This window comes from Oncorhynchus gorbuscha, linkage group LG01, assembly GCF_021184085.1.
Source record: "Oncorhynchus gorbuscha isolate QuinsamMale2020 ecotype Even-year linkage group LG01, OgorEven_v1.0, whole genome shotgun sequence".
In the NCBI taxonomy this organism is placed as follows: Eukaryota; Metazoa; Chordata; class Actinopteri; order Salmoniformes; family Salmonidae; genus Oncorhynchus; species Oncorhynchus gorbuscha.
The window spans coordinates 119,967,274-119,992,721 of NC_060173.1; the positions used below are offsets into that span (position 1 = coordinate 119,967,274).

General features: G+C 43.9%; 1 protein-coding gene across 1 annotated transcript; it reads right to left on the reverse strand.

The window, feature by feature from the left end:
• Positions 1–3,082: 3,082 nt before the first annotated feature.
• LOC123993454 (SWI/SNF-related matrix-associated actin-dependent regulator of chromatin subfamily A-like protein 1) lies at positions 3,083–24,897 on the reverse strand. The gene is made up of 15 exons (XM_046295660.1): positions 24,293–24,897; positions 23,592–24,189; positions 23,370–23,420; positions 22,928–23,182; positions 21,813–21,863; positions 19,538–19,721; positions 15,293–15,467; positions 12,601–12,717; positions 11,220–11,444; positions 10,988–11,052; positions 10,809–10,911; positions 9,411–9,593; positions 7,203–7,303; positions 6,970–7,066; positions 3,083–3,458 (listed from the first exon to the last, which is right to left on the reverse strand). The coding sequence occupies exons 1-15, from the start codon at positions 24,629–24,631 to the stop codon at positions 3,273–3,275; spliced, it is 2,730 nt and encodes a 909-aa protein (XP_046151616.1). The 5' UTR covers positions 24,632–24,897; the 3' UTR covers positions 3,083–3,272.
• Positions 24,898–25,448: the final 551 nt, after the last annotated feature.

Consider the following 25,448-nt stretch of genomic DNA (forward strand, 5'->3'; position numbering starts at 1 on the left):
CTACATAGAGCCATGACTACATGGAACTACTACATTCATGACTACAGAACTCTATTCCACAGTACTACATTGAGCCATGACTACATGGAACTCTATTCCACAGTACTACATATACTACATTGAGCCATGACTACTAGGTTTCTTCCTAGGTTTTGGCCTTTCTAGGAGTTTTTCCTAGCCACCGTGCTTTTACACCTGCATTGTTTGCTGTTTGGGGTTTTAGGCTGGGTTTCTGTACAGCACTTTGAGACGAAGGGCTATATAAATAAATTTGATTTGATTTGATTTGATTTGATACATAGAGCCATGACTACTCTATTCCACAGTACTACATTGAACTCTATTCCACAGTACTAGACATTGAACCATGACTACATGACTACATGGAACTCTATTCCACAGTACTACATAGAGCCATGACTACATGGAACTCTATTCCACAGTACTACATAGAGCCATGACTACATGGAACTCTATTCCACAGTACTACATAGAGCCATGACTACATGGAACTCTATTCCACAGTAATACATAGAGCCATGACTACATGGAACTCTATTCCACAGTACTACATAGAGCCATGACTACATGGAACTCTATTCCACAGTACTACATTGAGCCATGACTACATGGAACTCTATTCCACAGTACTACATAGAGCCATGACTACATGGAACTCTATTCCACAGTAATACATAGAGCCATGACTACATGGAACTCTATTCCACAGTACTACATAGAGCCATGACTACATGGAACTCTATTCCACAGTACTACATAGAGCCATGACTACATGGAACTCTATTCCACAGTACTACATAGAGACATGACTACATGGAACTCTATTCCACATCAGGTAACTGATGCAACAGTAGAATCAGATTTAAAAAGCAGGTAAAAATACACTTCATGGAACAGCGGGGACTGTGAAGAGACACAAACATGCACACTATACATTTACATTTACATTTAAGTCATTTAGCAGACGCTCTTATCCAGAGCGACTTACAAATTGCTGTAAATATGTGGTAGTAGTGGCCTGAGGGCACACACTTAGTGTGTTGTGAATTCTATAAAGAATGTATTGTAAATGTTTTTAAAATTGTACAAATCAAATGTATTTATATAGCCCTTCGTACATCAGCTGATATCTCAAAGTGCTGTACCGAAACCCAGCCTAAAACCCCAAACAGCAAGCAATGCAGGTGTAGAAGCACGGTGGCTAGGAAGAAACCTAGAGAGGAACCAGGCTATGTGGGGTGGCCAGTCCTCTTCTGGCTGTGCCGGGTGGAGATTATAACAGAACATGGCCAAGATGACTGCCTTCATTTTGCCGGACCCCAGGAAGAGTATCTGCTGCCTTATAATAAATACAGAAATACAGGGACATTCCTGGGAATTATAAAACAGCAGACGTACCCATCATTTAGATGTAACAAGGAAACATAGATGTTCAGAGACATGACTTCTAATCATTTTTCCAACTTTTTAAATTTCACAAGTTTGAGAGATTTATTCATATTGAAACAAGTTTAATGAAAAAACCCCTACAAAACAAGGAAGTTCCCCATTTACATTTGAATATAATATTTGGCCAAGATAATAATAATGTTAATAAAATAGTTATGATCGGAATAACAAGGATAAACAGGTAATTTTGAATATGTTACACACAACCATTCATAAATTTCAATCCATAGTTTACTAGAATGGCAGCATAAAAAAAAGCCTCTATAGATTCTGAAATCAGAAGAACGAAAAACAGAAGGCATTTTGTCATGTTTCCTTTTTGTGCAAGAAATCATTAACAGGGTAAAATATAATTAGTTTCTTTAACTTTTGGGATAACTGGACAATTAAGGTAAAATTTGCTTTTGACCTTATCATGGGTTGGTCACTTCCAGTATATTGTATTATAAATCACCAAAAAATGACTTCATTAACAGCCAATCGTATCTACTTATTGTCCAAAAGGTTCAAGTCATTAATTTGTCAACTTGGAAAAGAGAGAACCACCTCATAATATAACAAAGTGTTTTTAATAAGTCCAAGTAAAGGAAGTGGAAGAACCGAAGGAGAACTCCAAGGTGAAGGAACGTCAGTTTCTGATCGCACCGTCTGTCGCTTTTGAGCGGCTCCACGGAAGAAGACCAAGGTTTCTCCACTTTTGAAATAAAAAATAAATATAAAAGCCAGAGTGGAATTTGATAAAATGCATATTGACACAATCATTCTGGGAGAATGTCCTTTGGACAGATGAGTCAAAACTGGAGCTTTTTAACATGTCACATCAGATCTATGTTCACAGATGAAGAAATTAAGTTTTCAAAGGAAAGACCACCACTCCTACAGTGAAACATGGAGGAGGCTGGGTTATGTTTAGGGGCTGCTGTGCTGCGCCTGGCACAGGGTGCCTTGAATCTGTGCAAGGAAGAATGAAATGACAAGACTATCATGGCATTCTGGAGCGAAACATACTGCCCAGTGTCAGAAAGCTCTGTCTCAGGTCATGGGTCCTCCAACAGGATAATGACCCAAAACACACAGATAAAAGCACCCACAGTTAAGAAAACATTGGACTATTCTGAAGTGTCATTCTAAGAGTCCTGATCTGAATCCTACCGAACAACTATGGAAAGAGCATCTATACTTAAGCAAAAAATAAATAGATCTATATTCTACGGTGCCATTTACTTTATATGTGCATTCTTATCTTTGAATATTTCTTATCGTTGTTGCCTTGTTGAGAAGGAGCCTGCAAGCATTTCGTTAAGACGCTGTACATACTACTAATAAAACTGGAAACAGTCATTTCCAAAAATTCCATTTATTTTACTTTGGTTGCAAAGAAAAAGTTTGTTGAGAGCAATATTTACAAAGATGAAAAATAATACCCAGAAACAGCTGATCGAACAAAGTACACTACGCATGATAATTAGTTTCATTATGATAGTAGATGATTTCCTCCAGCATATACCATAGGTATATATGGGACATCACTTGATTTCCTCCAGCATATACCATATTTGGGACATCACTTGATTTCCTCCAGCATATACCATAGGTATATATGGGACACTTGATTTCCTCCAGCATATACCATAGGTATATATGGGACATCACTTGATTTCCTCCAGCATATACCATAGGTATATATGGGACATCACTTGATTTCCTCCAGCATATACCATAGGTATATATGGGACATCACTTGATTTCCTCCAGCATATACCATAGGTATATATGGGACATCACTTGATTTCCTCCAGCAATTATCTGCCAAAGTAGTCCTCTATGCGTCTCTTTTTGCTGGGGCTCTCTTCTACATCACATCCTGTTTGGTTGCTAGGGTCATCCCAGGCCCCCACAGCCTCCAATAGGAGGGCTTCATCCATATCATCCTCCCCCTCAGTGAACGACCTCTGGAACATCTCTGTGATCCTCCTCTGCTGGGAGTCCTGAAATACATAACACACACACACTTCATAACACACTCACACTTCATAACACACTCACACTTTATAACACACTCACACTTTATAACACACTCACACTTCATAACACACTCACACTTCATAACACACACTCACACTTCATAACACTCACACTTCATAACACACTCACACTTCATAACACACTCACACTTCATAACACACTCACACTTCATAACACACACTCACACTTCATAACACACACTCACACTCTTCATAACACACACTCACACTCTTCATAACACACACACACACACACACACTTCATAACACACACACACACACTCACACTTCACACACACACTCATACTTCACACACACACTCACACTTCACACACACACTTCATAACACACACACACACTTCATAACACACACACACACACACACTTCATAACACACTTCATAACACACACACACACTTCATAACACACACACACACTTCATAACACACACACACACTTCATAACACACACACACACACACACTTCATAACACACACACACACTTCATAACACACACACACACTTCATAATACACACACACACTTCATAACACACACTTCATAACACACACACACACTTCATAACACACACACACACTTCATAATACACACACACACTTCATAACACACACACACACTTCATAACACACACACACACTTCATAACACACACTCACACTTCATAACACACACACACTCACACTTCATAACACACACACACTCACACTTCATAACACACACACACACTTCATAACACACACTTCATAACACACACACACACACACACACACACACACACACACACACACACACACACACACACACACACACACACACACACACACACACACACACACACACACACACACACACTTCATAACACACACACACACACTTCATAACACACACTCACACACTTCATAACACACACTCACACACTTCATAACACACACACACACTTCATAACACACACTCACACACTTCATAACACACACACACACACACTTCATAACACACACACACACTTCATAACACACACACACACACACTTCATAACACACACACTTCATAACACACACTCACACTTCATAACACACACTCACACTTCATAACACACACTCACACTTCATAACACACACTCACACTTCATAACACACACTCACACTTCATAACACACACTCACACTTCATAACACACACTAACACACACTTCATAACACACACTCACACTTCATAACACACACTCACACTTCATAACACACACTCACACTTCATAACACACACTCACACTTCATAACACACACTCACACTTCATAACACACACTCACACTTCATAACACACACTCACACTTCATAACACACACTCACACTTCATAACACACACTCACACTTCATAACACACACTCACACTTCACAACACACACACACACAAACACTTTGTCTGCCTCTCAAATGGCACCCTATTCTCTATAAAAGTGGTACTCAACCAGGGCACCAGTAAGTCTGGGGGTACTCAACCAGGGCACCAGTACGTCTGGGGGTACTCAACCAGGGCACCAGTACGTCTGGGGGTACTCAACCAGGGCACCAGTAAGTCTGGGGGTTCTCAACCAGGGCACCAGTAAGTCTGGGGGTTCTCAACCAGGGCACCAGTACGTCTGGGGGTCTCAACCAGGGCACCAGTACGCCTGGGGGTACTCAACCAGGGCACCAGTACGCCTGGGGGTACTCAACCAGGGCACCAGTACGCCTGGGGGTACTCAACCAGGGCACCAGTACGCCTGGGGGTTCTCAACCAGGGCACCAGTAAGCCTGGGGGTTCTCAACCAGGGCACCAGTACGCCTGGGGGTACTCAACCAGGGCACCAGTAAGCCTGGGGGTTCTCAACCAGGGCACCAGTAAGTCTGGGGGTACTCAACCAGGGCACCAGTAAGTCTGGGGGTACTCAACCAGGGCACCAGTAAGTCTGGGGTTCTCAACCAGGGCACCAGTACGTCTGGGGGTTCACAACCAGGGCACCAGTACGTCTGGGGGTACTCAACCAGGGCACCAGTACGTCTGGGGGTACTCAACCAGGGCACCAGTACGTCTGGGGGTACTCAACCAGGGCACCAGTACGTCTGGGGGTACTCAACCAGGGCACCAGTACGTCTGGGGGTACTCAACCAGGGCACCAGTACGTCTGGGGGTACTCAACCAGGGCACCAGTACGTCTGGGGGTTCTCAACCAGGGCACCAGTACGTCTGGGGGTTCTCAACCAGGGCACCAGTACGTCTGGGGGTACTCAACCAGGGCACCAGTACGTCTGGGGGTACTCAACCAGGGCACCAGTACATCTGGGGGTACTCAACCAGGGCACCAGTACGTCTGGGGGTTCTCAACCAGGGCAACAGTACGCCTGGGGGTACTCAACCAGGGCACCAGTACGCCTGGGGGTACTCAACCAGGGCACCAGTACGCCTGGGGGTACTCAACCAGGGCACCAGTACGCCTGGGGGTACTCAACCAGGGCACCAGTACGCCTGGGGGTACTCAACCAGGGCACCAGTACGCCTGGGGGTACTCAACCAGGGCACCAGTACGCCTGGGGGTACTCAACCAGGGCACCAGTACGTCTGGGGGTTCTCAACCAGGGCACCAGTACGTCTGGGGGTTCTCAACCGGGGCACCAGTACGCCTGGGGGTTCTCAACCGGGGCACCAGTACATCTGGGGGTACTTGGTACAGAATTAGGAGTGAGAATAATAGAATGCAAACACTTCCTGTAGTTGTTGACCAGTCTCTCACATCACTGTGGTTTGGCTCTTCCTTGCAGAACTACTTCAGCAACATGTGTGGGTTTTCCAGCATGAACTGGTCAAGTCCTGCCACAACATCTCTATTGGGATTAGGTCTGGACTTTGACAAGGCCATTCCAAAACTTCACATTTGTTGCTTTTTAACCATTTTCATGTAGACTTCATTGTGTGTTTTGGATCATTGTCTTGCTGAATGACCCAGCTGTGCTTCAGCTCACAAACAAATGGCCTGACATTCTCCTGTAGAATTCTCTGATACAGAGCAGAATTCATGGTTCCTTCTATTAAGGCAAGACGTACAGGTCCTGAGGCAGCAAAGCCTCCCTAAACCATCACACTACCACTACCGTGCTGGACCGTTGGTTTGAGGTTCTTACTGTACAGGTTCATAATACAGTGCTTGGTTTTCCTCAGACATAAATGGGACCCATCTCATCCAAAATAATTGACTCAATTGACCCCTGTTGATGGGGGGCATTGTCATCTTGGAAGAGACCAATAGAAATGATTCACCATAGGTTGAAGGTTTATTGGTGTTTACTTCGTCCTCTAAGGGGTTGAGAGGACCTAAACCATGCCAGTGATGTAGTGTAGGAGCCTGACAGGTCAACAGCCAACCTGACTATTCCATGACTAGAGTAGCCCATCTGTGTACCAAACACCAACAGTGCCCCTCACCTTGGAGTGGAAGCTGGCAGACTCCGCCTTCTCTGACAGGTTGGATTCTGATAGGCCCACCTGCTCCAGAACATGCATCTTCTCCTGGATCATGGGCCTACAGAGATACAAAAATCAATCAATATCTTTATTGTCCCATTTGGACAAATGGTTCCTTCAGAACTATCAACCGAATAGATATTAGAGTATATAGAGGTTAGTTCAGACTGATTAAAGAGGAGGAGCTGGCGTACCACAGGTAGTCATCTGCGGTTCCCTTGGCGACCAGATAGTGAATGTCCACGTTGCTGGTCTGACCGATACGGTGCACTCTGTCCTCAGCCTGGATCATTATCTGATAGATTCCAGAGGGCATCATTAGGAGGATGGTAGACAGTATAGGAGGATATATGAACACAGAGCAGCTGTAGCATGCTGGAGGTTTCACTAGTATTCACAACTTTTCTGTCAACCAAGACCCTGACACTCTGTTTGGTGACACCACTGGGTAAGGAGTTAGAGGTCAGGAACCTTCCCCCAGAGCCGGGGTTAGAGGTTAGACAGGTCATTACCCCGGGGTTAGACAGGTCATTACCCTAAGACTACTAAGAACAGCCGATCTGCCAACTTCTGTCTGTCGGGTCCCAACAGTTCAGGCTACACACTAATATGACCCCTCTGTGGAAAGGTGAGACTCTCACGTCCCAACAGTTCAGGCTACACACTAATATGACCCCTCTGTGGAAAGGTGAGACTCTCACGTCCCAACAGTTCAGGCTACACACTAATATGACCCCTCTGTGGAAAGGTGAGACTCTCACGAACACGTTGGTTGTTTCACCCAACAGTTCAGGCTACCACTACATAGCGGATGCAGTCTGTTGTTTCACCACTCTGTGGAAAGGAAGTGAGACTCGGATGCAGTCCGTCCCAACAGTTCAGGCTCACCACAGGAACTAATATGAGTCTTGTTTCCCTCTGTGGAAAGGTGAAGACATCGGATGCAGTCTGTTGTTTCACCACAGGAAACACGTTGGTTGTTTCACCACAGGAATTGTTACATAGCGGATGCAGTCTGTCGTTTCACCACAGGAAGTGTTACATAGCGGATGCAGTCTGTTGTTTCACCACAGGAAGTGTTACATAGCGGATGCAGTCTGTTGTTTCACCACAGGAAGTGTTACATAGCGGATGCAGTCTGTCGTTTCACCACAGGAAGTGTTACATAGCGGATGCAGTCTGTCGTTTCACCACAGGAAGTGTTACATAGCGGATGCAGTCTTGTTTCACCACAGGAAGTGTTACATGCAGTCTTGTTTCACCACAGGGATGCAGTCTGTCGTTTCACCACAGGAAGTGTTACATAGCGGATGCAGTCTGTCAGGAAGTGTTTAGCAGATCAGTCCACAGGAAGTGTTTAGCGGATGCAGTCTGTTGTTTCACCACAGGAAGTGTTACATAGCGGATGCAGTCTGTCGTTTCACCACAGGAAGTGTTACATAGCAGATGCAGTCTGTTGTTTCACCACAGGAAGTGTTACATAGCGGATGCAGTCTGTTTCACCACAGGAAGTGTTCAGCAGATGCAGTCTGTTGTTTCACCACAGGAAGTGTTACATAGCGGATGCAGTCTGTCGTTTCACCACAGGAAGTGTTACGTAGCAGATGCAGTCTGTTGTTTCACCACAGGAAGTGTTACATAGCGGATGCAGTCTGTCATTTCACCACAGGAAGTGTCGTAGCAGATGCAGTCTGTTGTTTCACCACAGGAAGTGTTACATAGCGGATGCAGTCTGTTGTTTCACCACAGGAAGATGCAGTCTGTTGTTTCACCACAGGAAGTGTTACATAGCAGATGCAGTCCGTTGTTTCACCACAGGAAGTGTTACGTAGCAGATGCAGATGCAGTCTGTTGTTTCACCACAGGAAGTGTTACATAGCGGATGCAGTCCGTTGTTTCACCACAGTCAGATGCAGTCTGTTGTTTCACCACAGGAAGTGTTACATAGCGGATGCAGTCTGTCACCACAGGAAGTGTTTAGCAGATGCAGTCTGTTGTTTCACCACAGGAAGTGTTACATAGCGGATGCAGTCTGTTGTTTCACCACAGGAAGTGTTACATAGCGGATGCAGTCTGTCCGTTGTTTCACCACAGGAAGTGTTACGTAGCAGATGCAGTCTGTTGTTTCACCACAGGAAGTGTTACATAGCGGATGCAGTTGTCGTTTCACCACAGGAAGTGTTACGTAGCAGATGCAGTCTGTTGTTTCACCACAGGAAGAGTTACATAGCGGATGCAGTCTGTTGTTTCACCACAGGAAGTGTTACATAGCGGATGCAGTTGATTGAGACGCAGACAACCATCGTAAACTGACCGATTTCGAAGGGGATTTTCATATTATGCTAATTAGATTTCCGCAAAGGCCAAACTCTAGGGGGTTAAACGGTTGGTCAAGACCTTACCCCAGGGTTCCAGAATAGCTCAGCAAACACCACCAAAGCAGCGGAGTGCAGGGTGATGCCCATGTTAGCTGCAGTGATAGAGAGCACCGCTACACAGCTCTTGTCAGTGAACTGGAACCGGTCGCACAGTTGCTGCCGCTCTAACGACGGCGTGGAGCCGTCTATACGGATGTAGTCGATACCCTGAAATAACATGAGCAACAGAAACACACAAGACAGTCATGTTTCATCTTTTTTTATTGAATATTAAAATATACATTCTACCTGCAGTGAAGCCGCTCGACATTCACATTCAGTCATCTAACAGATTTCCATCCAGAGCGACCCACAGGACAGGCCAGGGTCAACCTCCCTGCTCAAGGGCACTTCGACAGATCTCCCACAAGGTCCAAAACGGGACCTGAATCAGCCACCGGCCCAAGTTCCCAACTGCCAGGACACCAGCCCTCCAAGACCCCCCCCTTCACTGTTCTCCAAGAGCTACCTCTCAACCATCCTTGTCCCCCCCACCCCTCCCAAAAAAATAACCTCTCCCTCCATTCCCCACACCCAAGACACCCCCAAGTCCACATCCCACAATGCACCAACAACCAACAAAAGAAAAAAAAAAAGATAAAGACAAAAGAAAACAATGTAAATAACTTAATGTTTTCTTTTAACTTTGCTGTGATGTTTAACATACAATTTCAATCTATCGAATCGAACAGAATCCACAGATTGGGAGTTGAAGATAAATACTTTTACTAAGAGTATTAGTATATTAGTAATTGACTGACCAGGTCTCTCCAGATCTCCTAACAGTACTATTTCTAGGGTCAAATTTTAGATCAATGCTGTTCATTTTCAGCCATTCCTGAACACGAGACCAGAAACAGGCTGCCTGAGGGCAATATCAAACTAAAAGGTCTATTGATTCTGTATCTTCACAACACAATATGCAGAGCTGCGATGACTGTATGCCCCAAATATTCAACATTTTGTTGGTGGCATGAATTCTGTACAATCATTTTAGCTTGAAGTTATGAATCTCACGTTGTTTTACATATCAACTCATACACCCTTTGCCATAGAATCGATGCATCAAAAATCTATTTTCAGCTATTTTTCAATCTGTATGGCAAAGCTGTAAACATCCTAGTCCTCAACTGAAACGGGTATACTTTCCTATTTATGCTATTTTTGTTCATGTTTTAAATATTTAGAAGAAAAGCAAGTAATGTACCTAAAGATAAACTAAAACCACTTGTGCCATTAGGCACCCAGTTTCCAGGAGAGTCAAGGCATAAGGCATAAATATGTACGGATTTCAATATTTACTAGAAAAGTGAGTCATCTAAACCAAAGTCTTTCTCTCGTGTGGATAAACTTTAAGTCTGTTTAGCATCCTGTTCTTCTCACCTTCTCTCCCAACTCCTTGGTGATAAAGTCCAGGACCAGCTTGTGATGAGCAAACACCAGGAACTTCTCTCTTCCGCACTCTAGCATGTCCATGATGTACTCCCTGAGTAACAAAAACAGAACTGGTTTAAAACAGTATGCTCTCAGCAGTCAATGTGGGGTAAACACTTTCAACTCACATGATGGCTTTAATCTTGGCCTCAGCAGTGTGGTTAAAGAACACCAGAAGAGACTGCTTCATCTTCTGGAACAGAACAAAAAACCCAACAGGAGACGAATGAGTTTAACAAGACAAGGTGAAACTAGATGAACGCTAACTATGGAATGCTCTCTTGAAACACGCCTCATCTAGCGTCAAAATTAGCTGTAAGAGTATCGTTTTTAGTAATAATCCCCTTCCCCTGGACTCACGTTGTTGTTGTGTTGTCCCTTGGCCAGATCCTTGGCTGCGGCAGACAGAGCTGCCTTGATGCGGGTGTTGATACCGTCTGTGGTCACCGTGACAACCTTGCGTTGCTTGGCAGGAAGCTGAGAGAGGACCTCTGACTTGAGACGGCGTAGCATTAGACTCTCCTCTAACATCAGCTTCAGTTCTCCTAGGTTACTGGAGCCAGAGTAGTCCCAACCCCACGGCAGCTAGCAGGAGAACAAGTCCTAGGTTACTGGAGCCAGAGTAGTCCCAACCCCACGGCAGCTAGCAGGAGAACAAGTCCTAGGTTACTGGAGCCAGAGTAGTCCCAACCCCACGGCAGCTAGCAGGAGAACAGCAAGTCCTAGGTTACTGGAGCCAGAGTAGTCCCAACCCCACTGCAGCTAGCAGGAGAACAAGTCCTAGGTTACTGTAGACCCCACACCAGCTAGCAGGAGAACAAGTCTAGGTTACTGGACTGGAGGCTAGCAGGAAACAGCAAGTCCTAGGTTACGGGCCATTGCAGTACCTGGTCCCAAAGGTTACTGGAGCCAAGTAGTCCCAACCAAACAGGGAGGGCAGGAGAATAACAAGTCCAGGTTACTGAGCCTAGTCCCAACCCCAGAGCTCTGAGGTCTGGTTACTGAGCCAGGTAGTCCCAACCCCACGGCAGCTAGCAGGAGAACAAGTCCTAGGTTACTGAGCCAGAGTAGTCCCAACCCCACGGCAGCTAGCAGGAGAACAAGTCCTAGGTTACTGGAGCCAGAGTAGTCCCAACCCCACGGCAGCTAGCAGGAGAACAACAAGTCCTGAAGGTTAACTAAGCCAGTCTTAGCTAGTCCTGAAAACAGTGAGAACACAACTAGGTTAAGAACACAGTCCAACCCAACAGTCTTAAGAGATCAAATAGCAGAAAACAAGTCCTAGGTTTACCTTTGTTAAACGCCAGCTAGCAGGAGAATATATAAGTTAGGTTGTCTAAATAGTCCCAAGGATCCTGAGAGAACAAGAGAATCTTCCAACCCCACACCAGAGCAGGAGAACAAGTCCTAGGTTACTGGAGCCAGAGTAGTCCCAACCACACACCAGCTAGCAGGAGAACAACAAGTCCTAGGTTACTGGAGCCAGAGTAGTCCCAACCCCACACCAGCTAGCAGGAGAACAAGTCCTAGGTTACTGGAGCCAGAGTTCCCAACCCCACACCAGCTAGCAGGGAACAACAAGTCCAGGTTACTGGAGAGAACACCCCACGCCAGCTAGCAAGAGAACAAGTCCTAGGCTGGAGCTTGTCCCATCCAGCTCAGGAGAACATAGCTGATGATGTTGACCAGACCAGGCCCTGTAGAGCTCAGGTTGTCTTAGAGCAACAGGCCCTGTACTGACAATCACATTGATACCTGGTCCCAAAGTCAGGAAGTGGGGGAACAGGGAGGGGCAGCCACTGCCTGTAGAGCTCTGAGGGTCTGGACATGGCAGGAGGAGGAGATCACACGTAGCTACCTGAGATTGAGAACATAGTAGAAACTGAAGACAACACTAACTAACTAATCACAGTCTTAGCTACCTGAAAACAGTGACAACACACTAATAAGAACACAGTCCAACCCAACAGTCTTAAGAGATCAAATGAAAACTTCTATTACCTTTGTTAAACTACATAGAATATATACTGTCTCCAGTCCTAAAGAGAATCTTCCACATTCTAGAGCACGTCTTCTGGGAGGAACAGTCCATTATGAGAACAAGAGTCCTTGTCCATCCTCTAGAGATCATAGCTGATGATGGAACAGTCAGGTTGTTGACAATCAAGAGTCCTGCACAGAGGGCAGCCATTCTAGAGCTGTGAACAATGGCATACTGAGAGGAACTGTGGTCAGATGCTGAGCAAACTGTCACTGACTACAACTGCTCCAGTCCTACACATTCTAGAGCACGTCTGGGAGGAACAGTCGAGTTAACAAGAATCCTACACATTCTAGAGCACGTCTGAGAGGAACAGTCGAGTTAACAAGAGTCCTACACATTCTAGAGCACGTCTGGGAGGAACAGTCGAGTTAACAAGAGTCCTACACATTCTAGAGCACGTCTGGGAGGAACAGTCGAGTTAACAAGAGTCCTACACATTCTAGAGCACGTCTGAGAGGAACAGTCAAGTTAACAAGAGTCCTACACATTCTAGAGCACGTCTGGGAGGAACAAAATATAATAATATAATAATAATATATGCCATTTAGCAGACAGCTTTTATCCAAAGCGACTTACAGTCATGTGTGCATACATTCTACGTATGGGTGGTCCCGGGGATCGAACCCACTACCCTGGCGTTACAAGCGCCATGCTCTACCAACTGAGCTACAGAAGTCGAGTTAACAAGAGTCCTACACATTCTAGAGCACGTCTGGGAGGAACAGTCGAGTTAACAAGAGTCCTACACATTCTAGAGCACGTCTGGGAGGAACAGTCGAGTTAACAAGAGTCCTACACATTCTAGAGCACGTCTGGGAGGAACAGTCGAGTTAACAAGAGTCCTACACATTCTAGAGCACGTCTGGGAGGAACAGTCGAGTTAACAAGAGTCCTACACATTCTAGAGCACGTCTGGGAGGAACAGTCGAGTTAACAAGAGTCCTACACATTCTAGAGCACGTCTGGGAGGAACAGTCGAGTTAACAAGAGTCCTACACATTCTAGAGCACGTCTGAGAGGAACAGTCGAGTTAACAAGAGTCCTACACATTCTAGAGCACGTCTGGGAGGAACAGTCGAGTTAACAAGAGTTCTACACATTCTAGAGCACGTCTGGGAGGAACAGTCGAGTTAACAAGAGTCCTACACATTCTAGAGCACGTCTGGGAGGAACAGTCGAGTTAACAAGTCCTACACATTCTAGAGCACGTCTGAGAGGAACAGTCGAGTTAACAAGAGTCCTACACATTCTAGAGCACGTCTGAGAGGAACAGTCGAGTTAACAAGAGTCCTACACATTCTAGAGCACGTCTGAGAGGAACAGTCGAGTTAACAAGAGTCCTACACATTCTAGAGCACGTCTGAGAGGAACAGTCGAGTTAACAAGTCCTACACATTCTAGAGCACGTCTGGGAGGAACAGTCGAGTTAACAAGAGTCCTACACATTCTAGAGCACGTCTGGGAGGAACAGTCGAGTTAACAAGAGTCCTACACATTCTAGAGCACGTCTGGGAGGTACAGTCGAGTTAACAAGAGTCCTACACATTCTAGAGCACGTCTGGGAGGTACAGTCGAGTTAACAAGAGCAAAATCTGGACATTTCTGGCATGCCCAAGACTAGACCTTCCTCTTTGACTGCACACCTGATGGGCCAATTAAAATGAGAACTAGCCCCCTGCTCCAGTTTGACAGCATCCTCTACACTTCAAGGATATATTTTAAAACCACTAACAGACACCCTGACGAAGCAGAACACACCAGAACCACGAGGAATAACAAGAAACCAGAGAGACCCATAGGACACGGTGACACATAGGACATGCAGTCAGAGTGGATGAATAGGACAAAGGACTGATGGAGACCAACTTTAATTGCATTGCAAACAAATAATTCACAGACAAAACTCTATTCAATACAGTAATAAACAGAGCACAGTCCCTCACAGCGTATGGGTGTTCCATGTCCACATAATGTACGGTTTCATTTACTGGGTGCTCGCGAGACAAAGAAAATGGTTCCTGGTTTCTTCTTTAAAATGAATGACCTAATGGAGCTACAGGACTAGTAGGGATTACAGTGCTTAGAAACAAAACACTTTGCTAATACCAATCCACTTAGTCCTCTTTACTCGAAACACCTCCAGATTCCACTAACACTAATGTGTAAAGAACAGCATACCCCTGAACATGACTGACACGGTGTCTATCTAAACAGAAAGAACAGAACCGATTAATGAAGAACCATCAGGGCAAAAACAACACTAACTTTGCATTCCTCGATAACGTACCACTCCATGACTATTATTGAACACTGAGAAAAAAACGCAATTTATCATTTTAATAAATGTCATAGTCTAGGCCTATAGCTAATAAGAAATGCCAAGGTCTACAGCTAATAATAGATGTGATTGTACCTCAGCCCAGGTGAATCTGACAGAAGAAGGGGCCACCACTAATAAAGGCCACTCTTTCCTGTAGTAGGCAGCTATGCAAATGGCCTGAACTGTCTTCCCCAGTCCCATGTCATCAGCCAGGAGGAGGCGGCCATCTTTGGACACCGCAAAGCTGGAGGAGACAACCAGGGTTTAATACAACTACAGTCAAAGTCGGGAAGTTTACATACACCTTAGCCTAATACATTTAAACTCAGTTTTTCACAATTCCTCACATTTAATCTTAGTTAAAATTCCCTGTTTTAGGTCAGTTAGGATCACCACTTTATTTTAAGAATGTGAAATGTCAGAATAATAGTAGAGATTTCAGCTTTAATTTCTTTCATCACATTCCCAATGGATCAGAAGTTTACATACTCTTAATTAGTATTTGGTAGCATTGCCTTTAAATTGTTTAACTTGGGTCAAACGTTTCAGGTAGCCTTCCATAAGCTTCCCACAATAAGTTGGGTGAATTTTGGCCCATTCCTCCTGACAGTGCTGGTGTAACTGAGTCAGGTTTGTCGGCCTCCTTTCTCGCACATGCTTTTTCAGTTCTGCCCACAAATTTTCCAAAGGATTGAGGTCAGGGCTTTGTGATGGCCACTCCAATACCTTGACTTTGTTGTCCTTAAGCCATTTTGCCACAACTTTGGAAGTATGCTTGGGGTCATTGTCCATTTGGAAGCCCCATTTGCGACCAAGCTTTAACTTCCTGACGGATGCCTTGAGATATTTCTTCAATATATCCTCATCATTTTCCATCCTCATGAGGCCATTTATTTAGTGAATTTCATCAGTCCCTCCTGCAGCAAAGCACCCCCACAACATGATGCTGCAATCCCCGTGCTTCACGGTTGGGATGGTGTTCTTCAGCTTGCAAACCTCAACCATTTTCCTCCAAACATAATGATGGTCATTATGGCCAAACAGTTCTATTTTGTTTCATCAGATCAGAGGACATTTCTCCAAAAAGTACGATCTCTGTCACCGTACACCGTAGTCTGGCTTTTTTATGGCGGTTTTGGACCAGTGGCTTCTTCCTTGCTGAGTGGCCTTTCAGGTTATGTAGGACTAGTTTTACTGTGGATGTAGATACTTTTGTACCTGTTTCCTCCAGCATCTTCACAGGGTCCTTTGCTGTTGTTCTGGGATTGATTTGCACTTTTCGCACCAAAGTACGTTCATGTCTAGGAGACAGAACGCGTCTCCTTACTGAGTGGTATGACGGCTGCGTGGTCCCATGGTGTTTATACTTGCGTACTATTGTTTGTACAGATGAACGTGGTACCTTCAGGTGTTTGAAATTGCTCCAAAGGATGAACCAGACTTGTGAGGGTCTTCACCTGTTTTTCTGAGGTCTAGTCTGATTTATTTAGATCTTTTCCAATTGACTCAGATGATGTCAATTAGCCTATCAGAAGCTCCTAAAGCCATGACATAATTTTCTGGAATTTTCCAAGCTGTTTAAAGGCACAGTCAACTTAGTGTATGTAAACTTCTGACCCACTGGAATTGTGATTTAGTGTATTATAAGTGAAATAATCTGTCTGTAAACAATTGTTGGAAAAATTACTTGTGTCATGCACAAAGTAGATGTCCTAACAGACTTGCCAAAACTAGTTTGTTAACAAGGCATTTGTGGAGTGGTTGAAAATGACTCCAACCTAAGTGTACTTCAACTGTACATACAAACAGACCATTAATCAAGAACCATCAGGGGAACAAAACAAACGTTGTCTGGAGAAGACAATCAAGGTGTCATACAAACAGACTGATTATCACAATATGAAACTATATAAGAACCAGATACATAAGATTTGTATACATTAGGCACAAAACGAAGGGGGAAATATTGGAAATGTCCAATATGAAACACTAATTTCCCCTTTCCGTTGCTAAACATTTTTGCTATGGTTTGCCCTAATGAATACAACCCAGTACGCTGCTGCTACTGTTATTATCTATGCATTTTAACAACTCTACCTACATGTACATATTACCTCAATTACTTCGACACCGGTACCCCCTGTATATAGCCTCCACATTGACTCTGTACTGGTAATACCCTGTATATAGCCTCCACATTGACTCTGTACCGTAACACCCTGTATATAGCCTCCACATTGACTCTGTACCAGTACCCCCTGTATATAGCCTCCACATTGACTCTGTACCTCCCATTGGTACCCCCCTGTATATAGCCTCCACATTGACTCTGGTACCCCCTGTATATAGCCTCCACATTGACTCTGTACCGTACCCACTGTATATAGCCTCCACATTGACTCTGTACCGTAACACCCTGTATATAGCCTCCACATTGACTCTGTACCAGTACCCCCTGTATATAGCCTCCACATTGACTCTGTACCGGTACCCCCTGTATATAGCCTCCACATTGACTCTGTACCGTAACCCCCTGTATATAGCCTCCACATTGACTCTGTACCGTAACACCCTGTATATAGCCTCCACATTGACTCTGTACCAGTACCCCCTGTATATAGCCTCCACATTGACTCTGTACCGGTACCCCCTGTATATAGCCTCCACATTTGACTCTGTACCGTAACACCCTGTATATAGCCTCCACATTGACTCTGTACCAGTACCCCTGTATATAGCCTCCACATTGACTCTGTACCAGTACCCCTGTATATAGCCTCCACATTGACTCTGTACCGGTACCCCTGTATATAGCCTCCACATTGACTCTGTACCGTAACCCCCTGTATATAGCCTCCACATTGACTCTGTACCAGTACCCCCTGTATATAGCCTCCACATTGACTCTGTACCGTAATACCCTGTATATAGCCTCCACATTGACTCTGTACCGTAATACCCTGTATATAGCCTCCACATTGACTCTGTACCGGTACCCCTGTATATAGCCTCCACATTGATTGTACCGGTACCCTGTATATAGCCTCCACATTGACTCTGTACCAGTACCCCCTGTATATAGCCTCCACATTGACTCTGTACCGTAACACCCTGTATATAGCCTCCACATTGACTCTGGTACCGTAACACCCTGTATATAGCCTCCACCTCCAATATGAAACACTAATTTCCCCTTTCCCTAAACATTTTTGACTCTGAATACAACCCAGTACGCTGCTGCCTGTTATTATCTACATTTTAACAACTCTACCTACATGTGACTCTGTACCGTAACACCCTGTATATAGCCTCCACATTGACTCTGTACCAGTATACCCTGTATATAGCCTCCACATTGACTCTGTACCGTAACCCCTGTATATAGCCTCCACATTGACTCTGTACCGGTACCCCTGTATATAGCCTCCACATTGACTCTGTACCGTAATACCCTGTATATAGCCTCCACATTGACTCTGTACCAGTACCCCTGTATATAGCCTCCACATTGACTCTGTACCGTAACCCCTGTATATAGCCTCCACATTGACTCTGTACCGTAACACCCTGTATATAGCCTCCACATTGACTCTGTACCAGTACCCCCTGTATATAGCCTCCACATTGACTCTGTACCAGTACCCCCTGTATATAGCCTCCACATTGACTCTGTACCGGTACCCCCTGTATATAGCCTCCACATTGACTCTGTACCGGTACCCCCTGTATATAGCCTCCACATTGACTCTGTACCAGTAATACCCTGTATATAGCCTCCACATTGACTCTGTACCAGTACCCCCTGTATATAGCCTCCACATTGACTCTGTACCGTAACACCCTGTATATAGCCTCCACATTGACTCTGTACCAGTACCCCCTGTATATAGCCTCCACATTGACTCTGTACCGTAATACCCTGTATATAGCCTCCACATTGACTCTGTACCAGTACCCCCTGTATATAGCCTCCACATTGACTCTGTACCGGTAATACCCTGTATATAGCCTCCACATTGACTCTGTACCAGTACCCCCTGTATATAGCCTCCACATTGACTCTGTACCAGTACCCCTGTATATAGCCTCCACATTGACTCTGTACCGGTAACCCCCTGTATATAGCCTCCACATTGACTCTGTACCAGTACCCCTGTATATAGCCTCCACATTGACTCTGTACCGGTACCCTGTATATAGCCTCCACATTGACTCTGTACCGTAATACCCTGTATATAGCCCCACTATTGTTATTTACTGTTGCTCTCTATTTATGAGTTGTATGGTCATGATAACAGTGAGACTAACACCTACTTGACACCGTCTCTCTGGAAGGGCATGAGACGACCTGTCAACGAGGGGTCAATGGAGGACAGGTCAGCTTCAGGAACCTCTGATGGCCATGTCTGGCTGCCTTCAAACAGGGCAGAGAACACCTGGATCACACCTCTAGGGAGAGGCTCAATCTCTACTGATGGAATGGCACCGAGACCATCCACTGGGAAGTAGGACAGAGAACAGAGTCACACTGAATACAGAACACACACACGCCATTCGCTGAATATAGAACACACACCATTCTCTGAATGCAGAACCCACACACCATTCTCTGAATGCAGAACCCACACACCATTCACTGAATACAGAACCCACACACCATTCACTGAATGCAGAACCCACACACCATTCACTGAATGCAGAACCCACACACCATTCACTGAATGCAGAACCCACACACGATTCACTGAATACAGAACCCACACACCATTCACTGAATGCAGAACCCACACACCATTCACTGAATGCAGAACACACACCATTCACTGAATACAGAACACACACCATTCACTGAATACAGAACCCACACACCATTCACTGAATACAGAACCCACACACCATTCACTGAATACAGAACCCACACACCATTCACTGAATACACAGGGCCTTCAGCCTACTCAGACTCTTCCACATTTTGTTACACAGCCTTATTCTAAAATGGATTAAATACACACAAATCCTCATTCACTGAACCCCATAATGACAACGCAAAACAGATTTGTTGAAATTTGCAAATGTATTAGTAATAAAAAACAGAAAAACCTAAATCATACCAATCAATTGAATTTACAACAGGTGGACACCAATCAGTTGTATAAATATTCAGGATGATCAATGGAAACAGGATGCACCTGAGCTCAATTTCAAGTCTCATAGCAAAGGATCTTGACTTATGTAAATAAGGTATGTTTTTTTATACAGTTGCAAACATTTCTAAAAAAACGTTTTTCATTCACTGAGTGGGTGGAGATTGATGAGGAAAACATGTATTTAATGAATTTTAGAACAAGACACAAAATTCAAGGGGTCTGAATACTTTAGAATGTATTTACCGAATGTAGAACACAGAATGTAGAACACAGAACATTCATGAATATAGAACACAGAACATTCACTGACTATAGAACACAGAACATTCACTGACTATAGAACACAGAATCATTCACTGACTATACACAGAACACTCACTGACTATAGAATGCAGAACTTCCACTGACTTTAGAACACAGAACACTTATTATAAATGGATTAACACTCACTGACTATAGAACACAGAATGTAGAACACAGAACCCCATGAAATAGACAACACAAAACAGATTTGACTTGAAACAGAAATGTGACTATAGAATGCAAAAACAGACTAAAACCTAAATCAGAACACAGAACATTTGAATTTAGAAACAGGTGGACACAGAATCACTGACTTAGAATAAATATTCACTGACTATAGAACACAGAATGTAGAAACAGGATTCATGAATATAGAACACAGAAGCTCACTGACTATAGAACACAGAACACTCACTGACTATAGAATGCAGAACACTCATGACTTAGAACACAGAATGTAAACACAGAACATTCATGAATAAAACACAGTTTTCACTGACTATAGAACACAGAACACTCACTGACTATAGAATGCAGAAAACATGTATTTAATGAATTTAGAACACAGAACATTCATGAAATAGAACACAGGGCTCACTGACTATAAAACACAGAACATGTATATAGAATGCAGAAACACTGAATAGAACACAGAATGTAGAACACAGAACATTCATGAATATAGAACACAGAACACTCACTGACTATAGAACACAGAACACTCACTGACTATAGAATGCAGAACACTCACTGACTATAGAACACAGAACACAGAACATTCATGAATATAGAACACAGAACGCTCACTGACTATAGAACACAGAACACTCACTGACTATAGAATGCAGAACACTCACTGACTATAGAACACAGAATGTAGAACACAGAACATTCATGAATATAGAACACAGAACGCTCACTGACTATAGAACACAGAACACTCACTGACTATAGAATGCAGAACACTCACTGACTATAGAACACAGAATGTAGAACACAGAACATTCATGAATATAGAACACAGAACGCTCACTGACTATAGAACACAGAACACTCACTGACTATAGAATGCAGTCGCAGACAATTCAGCAGAGAAGAGAAGGCTAGCAGATACATGGTCACAACAGGATAATACTTACTAAGTCTTTTATAATCCTCAAGCAAGAAACTCCACTTTCTTGTCTTCATATCTTAACAAAAGAGAGAACATATAATATCACACAGTACTATCTAAAACATGATACTTAGGAATATTAGAAAATTAAATAACACGCTTGAAAATAGTAGGAAAATGAACAAACTGTTGCTGTCATGAAATTGTCAGCCGGTTATTGTCATGCAAATACCAGTCTCACGGTCATTGATCCTTAATAACATATGTTTAACAGCTCTTATGCACCATAGACTAGTTCATTTAGCAGACCAGATATGCTTATAAGTCTCGTACCATTATTTTATATTATTGTAAGAATAATATAATTGAACTTAGCTGAATAAAATAAAGGATATTTTCCCCATTCCAGAGCGAGTGTACATATGAAGTGTTGAGCGTAAAAGCACCTCCTCACAAAGCACCGTCCCTTTCGTTGTGTTTGGCTTTGAAACAACATCCACAACGACCAGGTTTTCCAGTTTCAACCTATTGTTGAACTTCTTTCTTCAAACTGATCATCACAGTGAGGTTAAACAATGCAGCCTAAAGCTGAGTTTTAAAAGCATTAACTGTTTTGATGATAAGTGTTTGATGTGATTTATGAATGCATTTGCATTGATGTCAAGTGGTTAGAGGGACAATAGAGCCCTGAGTACCAGGCCATTAGTGACCTGATGGAAGGACAATAGAGCCCTGAGTACCAGGCCATTAGGACCTGATGGAGGGACAATAGAGCCCTGAGTACCAGGCCATTAGGACCTGATGGAGAAACAATAGAGCCCTGAGTACCAGGCCATTAGGACCTGATGGAGAAACAATAGAGCCCTGAGTACCAGGCCATTAGGACCTGATGGAGAAACAATAGAGCCCTGAGTACCAGGCCATTAGGACCTGATGGAGAAACAATAGAGCCCTGAGTACCAGGCCATTAGTGACCTCATTGTCATTAGTGACTTGGGTAAGTCTACTACCAACACATGTCCAGAGTGCATAAGAGAATATTACCATGACTGAATGGTCACGTGGAATTTGACTGCGGCCATGACTGCCGGTGTGGTGGTAATACTGTCACCGCAACAGCCCTAAACAGGCTTCACTTACCATAGTTCTTGGAAGGCATCTGTTTGAAAGCAGCGATGACGTCAACATGGTACCCAACGTCAACCTCGAAGCGTGATCGTGACACCAGGGTGGCGTGGCCCTGTACGGTGGCCCCTGGTCTCTGCCAGCCACTACACAGCTTCAGCAGGGCCCCAAGCGCAGCAGTGTCACAGGACCGGCTAGACGCCGGCGCCACGTCAATACCTCCCACCAGAGGTTTCAGACATATACAGGAGATGGAGCCAGACTCCTCCACTACAACAGGAAATACATGGGCCTTCTTAGAAGGTCCCAAATGGCACTCTATTCCATATACAGTGCACTACTTTGGAGCCCTATTGGGAAGAGAGTGTCTATTTGGACAAAGACAATACATCTTCACTTGACCAATATACGTGATTATCTTCTTAAAGTATATGATGTGTGTAGGCCTATCTCATACTCAGCTGACGATAGTCCTGAAGGCTGAAGTTCCACATCTTGGTAGCAGGGTCTGTTGGGAGATACAAGATAAACAACAACAACACATACTAAACAAGTGTACGTAATCTAAGGGTATAGAATAGAAAATTAATATTAGTTATTGCTCTATATAGGGCTGTAATTCAACCTTTCAACCAGGCAAATCACCAGGATGAATTTAAATACATCCATTAGAACTCACCATAGTTCCGAGAAGGGATGTTTTTGAACACAGCAATCAGCTCAGCGTGGTAACCGACTTCCACTCTGAACCGCTCCTCTGAGTGAGAGACACATTTCCCTCTGACTGTGACGGTAGGGCCCTTCCCAGGTAGAGAGTTACTAACATCAGTACCGCTGGAGGGAACAGCACTCTGGACAGATGGTGATGTGGCTCCATGTTTGGTTCCTTGTTTATAGAAACTACCAATGGCACTTCCAGAATGGGAAGACAGCCCAGAAGAAGAGGTCTTTGGATGAGGTTTAGAAACAGAGAAACTGCCAGTTGCACTTGTAGAAGTAGGATACGGACCAGGTAACACTGCTTTATTCAGCTGTGGAGGTTTGAACACAGAGGAGACGTTCTGGCCTGATGATGATGATGATGATGATGATGATGATGACTTGGCTCCATATGAACTACCAGTACCAGTGGAACTTCCAGAAACAGAAGATGATGGGCAACCTGTTGTCTTTGGCTGAAGTGGTTTGAACACTGAGGGGCTTCCTCCTGTAGACACATCTAACCCTTTCAATGAATGTTGTCCCTTTGGGAGAGGTAGTGGGTCTATTACTTTAATCTGAGGAGACAAAGACAAAAAAAACAGTACATTAGAAACAAAAGTCATTGCCAACAGACAAACCAAACCCAAATATAACTGTACAAAACGTCTCACTCCTCACCTGTTTAGTGGCAGTATTGGAGAATGGTGAATTCTGTCCAGACTTGTCCCTTGGGCTAGAAAACAACTGGTTAGGTCTCCTGTCTTGACCCCGTGGAACATAATTCTGAAGCACAGTATTAGGTGGATGATGAGTTAGTCCTGGTCGGGGAGTTGAGTTAGAAGGTGGACCAGAGTGAGTGTTAATGCCTTGCTGAGGAGCACTGGCAGGGTTGTTGAGCCCTGATATGGGCGTCTGGTTGTTAGACTGAGCAGCCTGTCTCTGTGCTCTAATCGCTAAAGCTCTCCGTTTGTTCTCCTCTATCTTCTGCTGCTGCTCTGCCGTTAAAGAGCTAGACATGGTTAATTATTAGCTCGCTATAGTGCCTGCTTATTTGCTGGCAAGTTAGATTGTAGCTAGCTAGCTAGCTATCGTTAGCTTGCTAACATGTGGGAAAAGATCACAGCCCATATCCGTAAGCGAAATATGAATAAACAAGTAGCAGAGTTATCTAGCTATATCTAAATACGACATATTTTCGCTAACGACCTACGCTAAAACAACAAAATCAGAAGTTCTTCGTAAGTATATTGAGCAGTTTCTGGTTTCTTGTTTGGAACTCCTGCGGAGGAAGTGACGTGGGGAAAATGTTCGGCGCTTTTCTTTTAAGTTAAAAGTTGTTTAATCCTTTCAATACTTTTTAAAAATGTTATTTTATTGTTTCAATCCTTTTTTAAAAATGTTTTTATTTATTATTTAAATATCATTAGTTTTACAATAAGAAACAGGAATATGTGCAGTGATACTATATATAAATATAGTGACTGGTATAGTAGTGGTAGTGACTGGTTATAGTTATAGTAGTGGTAGTGACTGGTTATAGTAATAGTAGTGGTAGTGTCTACAGTAGTAATGATAATGACTGGTTATGGTGGTGGTAGTGACTGGTTAAAGTAGTGGTTGTGTCTACAGTAGTAATGGTAGTGACTGGTTATAGTAATAGTAGTGGTAGTGACTGGTTATAGTTATAGTAATGGTAGTGACTGGTTATAGTAGTGGTAGTGACTGGTTATAGTTATAGTAATGGTAGTGACTGGTTATAGTAGTGGTAGTGACTGGTTATAGTTATAGTAATGGTAGTGACTGGTTATAGTTATAGTAGTGGTAGTGACTGGTT

Coding starts and splice junctions, on each gene's coding strand:
- LOC123993454 (XM_046295660.1), bottom strand. CDS start 24,631: ATGTCTAGCTCTTTAACGGCAGAGCAGCAGCAGAAGATAGAGGAGAAC. Junction 23,183..23,369: donor TCAGGACTATCGTCAGCTGA/GTATGAGATAGG, acceptor TTCCTGTTGTAG/TGGAGGAGTCTGGCTCCATC. Junction 7,067..7,202: donor ACCGCAGATGACTACCTGTG/GTACGCCAGCTC, acceptor GTATCTCTGTAG/GCCCATGATCCAGGAGAAGA.